At 44.9% G+C, this 6,000-nt stretch overlaps 1 protein-coding gene across 5 annotated transcripts in view; it reads left to right on the forward strand.

The window, feature by feature from the left end:
- LOC108627540 (protein Fe65 homolog) overlaps positions 1-6,000 on the forward strand; it is a 127,762-nt gene that overhangs the window by 112,085 nt on the left and 9,677 nt on the right. For 4 of the 5 annotated variants that reach the window (XM_018028826.2, XM_018028825.2, XM_018028829.2 and 1 more), the window contains one exon: positions 5,039-5,191. The exons of the other annotated variant lie outside the window; for it this stretch is intronic. In XM_018028826.2, coding sequence (XP_017884315.1) covers positions 5,039-5,191 — 153 coding nt within the window. The remainder of the gene's footprint in view (positions 1-5,038; positions 5,192-6,000) is intronic. 5 annotated transcript variants of the gene reach the window in all.

Here is a 6,000-nt window from a genome sequence, read left to right on the forward strand (position 1 = left end):
CCGACTCCACTCGTACGAACTTCGTACGAACGCCCACGTACGCGGTGTTTCGACGCTCGTATACGACTCTTTCTCCTTATATCGTCCTTTTCCATTCCACGCTCGCCTCGGCTACCCAACCTCGTGCGCCCTGCCATCCCTCGACCGGCGTTCTTCTTTTCCACCTGCGAATATCGCCCCCGAACATCCGACGGATTACACGGATGCCGCGCGCTACCGATTAATAGGGTCGACGTGTAATTCTATTTGGCGTCTCTTTCGAGAAAATTGATGGTCCGGCTGTTCGCGAGGTCACCGAGATTGACTGGGTTCCCGTGAATTTTGAATCGACAACGTGATTGATCGAGAATAGTAATTAAACTACGGAGCAGCAGGAAATTGGGAAATTGACCAAGTACTCCAGACAATTTTGTGATTGTTTGAAATTTCCTAGTTCATTCTATAGGGCAGCCTTGTTTTCTTTGATTACCGAATATCTAAATTCAGATTTGATAAAATTCGATATCGAGAGTATTATAAATACCTGATAACGAACATGTCAAATTGAACGATACAAATTTGAGCTTCTTTATTGGCAATACCATTTCCCCCGTAGCTGTTTTAACACTAGAAAGACTGAAACTTAGTATGTACCTATATTGCCCAAAGCAGTCAAAATGTCTGCATTGTGAGAGAATAATGTGTAAAGAGATTTGTCTAAAATTAATTTTTAATATTTTTTATATTATTTACAGTCATATAACAAGTTATTAGTAAATGTTAACAATAAAAAAAAAATTTACTTCACTTGGGAAAAAATAATTTATGCATTATTATTTGTACATTTGCCCAAAAGCACTCAAAATGACTTCCTTGGGCAATCTAGTGTTAATAATAGGGAAATTGCTGGATTCTTTTACCATCTACTCTTATAGTCAGTGATTTAAACGCCGTTTGAGGGGTCAAAATTACACGGTGAAATCGAATCGATTGTCAGTCGAGTCACGATTCCAAGTAGGTATAGGGATTTGGTTCCATCGATCGGCTTCTTAACGGGTTCGTGGTAAACGGACTGGCTAACTTTCCGGTGGCTCGTGTTTTGGAGATCTGTTTCGGCAAGTTGCATAGGTATACCATAATCATGGTTGCGGTAGGCAGGCAAGTTGCCGGTGTAATTTACCGTTCCGGCCAGGTGCGTCAGAAGTTGCTCACCTTACGACCTAATTGGGTTTAATTACACCTCGCTGGAAGTTACGACGCCGGCGTGCATCTGTACGTATCGGGTAGGTTAACAACTGGGACCGCCGACACCTGATTTCAGTCACCGCGACCGGCCTTATTATACACGCGCCGCGTATGATTCTTGTCGCTGAAGTTGACCCCAGGCCTCGTAAATGTCGATTTACGTTGACCGTGCGACCACCTACACGCCATTGAGCATCGTCGTTCATATAGAACAGAGCGTCACGAACAGATACTGCCGCACAATGGCACGTTAATAATTTTTATACTGATCTTAATGGTCTCACAGTCGGACGAACAAGAACCTTGGCTCTCTCCTGCCTACGTCTTCGTATCTGTCACTAATGAAGTTCAGTTCTGTCCGTTTGCCGTGGGTAATCACGAGCAGGACAAATAGAGCAGCTAATCGATCATCAAAGCCTGGTCCCTTAGCGTGACTCGATTCACGCTTTGATTTAGTGAGGGTATCATTAGGAGGTCAAATCTGAGAGGTACGGATGAGGTTCTGGAACCGCGTGATACACGCATCGGGCTCGTGCAATTTACTCGCGTAATTGGATTAATGTTTGAGTTCCTGCTCGTCGACGATATTATTTCACACAGGCCAGTGTACCTCTGCGACTTGATTTAGTCTAGTGCTTCCCGGGGCAGACGTTTGGAAACGCATAGCGAGAAATTTTCGTGGCAAAAGAAACCAAATATTGACGTTGGTAGGTGGACACGGCACAATGTTCTCACCGGCGCCCGCTTGAACCGCCCACGGCCGCGTTTCCGTAACTTACGTTTCGCTAGGCACGCCTCGAGAACATAATAAGAGACTCGAGCAACGGAATCTAAACGCGCGCAACTGCAGCTACCGAGTCCCAAGCGACCCTGCCATTTCGCAAAGTGAAAAGTGACTCACTAGTTAGCCCATTCACATAGTGCGACTATCGTCTCTTCTGTTAATACGAGAGAAAGAAACGCAGCAGCACGCGATCCAACGACCAGTTTTTATGCAAATGGTTCTTTGAATACCGATTGAGCAACTCGAACGGATCGCTTCACGTTTCCTAAATTACAATCGCGAATAGACTGCAACATAATTATGGTCGGAAACAGTGGTAAAATTTAATTGCTTCACGAAAGTCGGCTAACGCAGAAACGATTATTATCGGGCACCCCGAAAGTCACATCGAGGACAATTGATGGAGAATCCCGCGAAGGTATTTGGTTTAATCGATCGCCATCCGTGGTCCGACCGCATTTATGCACGTCGCCTTACTTCCACTCGTGGCAACTTCTGGCGAATTTCCAAGCTTCCTCGTGCCTTTGCTAACCCACATACCCGCTTAAAACGATGTTATTAAGCCCTGGGCATCATCAGGCAAGCGCGGAACCTGGCGCTTTTCTCCTCCGTTTCGCGCTCTCCTCTGTTTTCAGAAGAATTCCCTTGTTTCTCTCATTCGAAGCTGTCCGAGAAAGGATCTTCTCCGCGCGAAATGAAAACACAAGATTACGTTGGCACACGTCGAGAAAAGCGTTTTATGCACGTAGAGGAATATATTCGAAATAAAGGTAGAAATATATTTGCACGCATGCGAACGGAAAAGGGAGACTCGCCCAGAATGAAATTACGAATTTAATATCACAGTCCCAGGATTATACCGCTGGAAATATACATTTCCTTCTCCGGCGTTTTCAGCGACATAAAACGAAGCGCATTCAAAGAGCCAATTAACAGGCGTTCGAGAAATTACCACGTTCGCTGCGAATTGTAATTAGCGGCATCAGTTGCGTTCATCGAAACCAGTCATTAGCGTTGCGTCGAAACACATGACGTTCTACGAGTTAGAGCGAGTGAAATAATTTTTGTTACTGGGACAGAGTTCGATGGTCAATCATGACCTGGGAAATTTAATATCGAAGGCCCTGTGACACTTTACGTCGCCTTGAAATATGGTCGGATTTGAGGGAAAAGAGGGACAACTGTCATCCAGGGCCGAGCCCAGGGTCAGGATGAAAGATCGAGTTTTAGTCTGTCAAAAGGTATCGCCTTTCCCTTTAATATTCTATCTCTCCTCTTTACACTCGGTGAATTGATAATCCATTTCGATTCTGATAACATCTTTTATTCTGAGGAATCGTCTGCGTGATACGCTCCGGTTCGATCACGTTTATTTAGAAGACAAATATTTCCCATGAAGTTCGATACACCGGAGCTTGTCCAATATAATGGATCATGAAAGAGAACGAGGATACAAGAAACTGTCAAATGCACTTTCCAATAATCTTTGAAAAATATCTTGGTTACTACCACGAGAAGAAGTGCATCAACTTCACATTCCGAAGATTGAAGAGCACACTTTTCTACTGCCAGTGATGGATAATAGCGAGCCACGCGAGAAGGGCAAAAACGTCATGGCGCAAGCGTGCACACACGTCGTAGAAAAATACACGGGAGTTTTACAAAGTGTCACGGTCGCAATGTGAAAGGATATCGGCATCGCCACTATTTCTATTCGGCACAAAAAGTTCAAGAAGCCTGGTTTCATTTATTTGTCGAGGGAAAAGTCGCTTCCCTTGATAATTCTACAGAATAATAATCAAAGGAAGCTGGCCGAGTCGTAGTCCGAGAGGCTGGCTCGTTATCGTACGGCCGTCTTTCGGCTGTGTCGCGTCGGAAATTGGAGTCCCCGTGGTGATCTGACCGAGATTAAAAGTTGGCTGGTTTCGAAGGAGACGCAGAAGACCAAGGCCCGAACGATACTCGGGAGAGGCGAGGCGGCGGTGGCGACGTTAGTCAGCAAACCGCCCGGCTAATCCCTTAATTACTTCGACATGGTTAGCGACCCTGTACTAACCACGTCGGTGCCAGGCTCCGTCCCCTGATCGTTAATTAAAATGGCACTTCCTTGCAGCCGCGTAATTTCCAGCCGGTGCGGCACCGGTCAATCGAGCTCGTCCTTAAAACGTTGCACCCGTTCCTCGGGAAATTTATAACCAACCGATATCGTTCTCGGGCCACGGTCCGCAGTCGCAGATTCTCGTTACGCCGACTTAACGACTTGTTTCCTTTTCAACGACCGGAGAAAGTATCCTGTAACAGCCCTTGTAACGAGCGAAAGTTACGGCGAATTTCATTGTTTTCGGCGCGAAGGTGGTAATTGAACGCAGAAATGAGGGACACCGTCATAGTATAATTGAATAAAATTATGATGTATGATTATTTAATTTATTCGTTCGTACAAAGTATGTAAATGATAAGGCGGGTTTTGATGATAATACTTTTTGAAAATTAAATTTCTATCGCGAACCAAAAGAGGACGTCATCCTCTGCATTTCCATTACGGTGAAAATGAAATTCATTCATTTGATAAAACGATATGCTCGATGCAATCTATTATCACTTCATTCGTCCCGAAAATCCCATCCCGAGATTCGGCTGATATACATACATAAATACGTGTATTATACACGATGAACGCGACCGAATCGAAGTTCAATTATGCAAAATGCAGCCGAACGGTTATCCGATCTGATCATAATTACCTCGGGTTCGCAATTTTATAATAGTCATCGATTGGATAATGCGAAACCCCATAACTGCGGCGCATTTAGTAAAACCTGTTTCATCCGTTTTGAGTTTATACGACGTGGAACATATTGAAACATTGAATCAAGAAGCAGCCTTCTGTGCAACTACGAAACAGTAGAAGCAAGCTTACGTCATAGTACAATCGATCACTACTGATTGCTACCGTGATTATCCGAACGAGATTATTCGCGGTCATCGAGGATTGACTCCCTATGTAACGTCGTCGACATGCTGATTCAGGTACCGCAGCGAGGGTGTTGCGGAGTCCGCTCTGGTCGATGACACCCTCAACGGAAATCCTCGATCTTCGCCGTCGTCTTCCTCGATTCTGCCTCCGGTTCAATCAGCATCCGCGGACACGGTCGACGCTGCGAACCTAACCGATTCGAGAAAGTACGTACGATATCCGAGACGATCATCTTCGTCGTACCTAGACTCCGCTCCCTTTAGAAACCGCTGCACCGTTCTTAACTCGAACCAAAGTTGTTGCTTTCACAGTCTCTTACCTTGTTCCATGTTATTCTTACACTCAAATTGTGTACGACTGTTATCTTTGTTGTCCTGTGTTGCGCTACTGTTCCGCTGCTACAATCATTTACCCTGTTCTTATTCTTGGCCAACCGTCGCCGCAGCGTGTTTGGACGTCTGCGTCTCGAGCGAAACTCGATGGCTGGCCCGTGATGTGATTTCCACTTGCGATCGCGAGCTTTTGTAGGCGACTCGCGTGGCTGCTCCGTAGGAAACTCGAGTTGTTGTTGCTTATCTTTGTGTACCGCCGCCTGCCACCCCTTTATCCAACCGCCCTACGTACACTCCGCAGTAACTGTAAAGTTTTGGCTACGCGGACACATTCGGCATTGCATGCTAGGTACGACGTGGTAACTTCGTGGACGTGGAACGTATGATCAATCGTGTGTTCGGAACAGTTTCCCTCTTCCCGTTTCTCAAACAGCGTTCAGTTCAATTTACCAAGTATCAAATTCAATCATGGAAAACTAACAAACTATAATTTATACCGGAATTTCTAATCACACTCGTGGAAAGACTGTCAAAAAGGAAATTAAGTAAAACAACAGAAAGTAAGACTAGATTTTCCTGAAATACAGAATCGACTAATATTATTTTGTTAATCAACTACGATAATTTTATTTTGTCAATAAACATCTTCGTATAGTAGCAAACCGTTCTATTGCTTCTTTTTT

The sequence above is a fragment of the Ceratina calcarata genome, unplaced genomic scaffold (assembly GCF_001652005.2).
Source record: "Ceratina calcarata isolate Rehan_Ccalc_2016 unplaced genomic scaffold, ASM165200v1 scaffold478.2, whole genome shotgun sequence".
In the NCBI taxonomy this organism is placed as follows: Eukaryota; Metazoa; Arthropoda; class Insecta; order Hymenoptera; family Apidae; genus Ceratina; species Ceratina calcarata.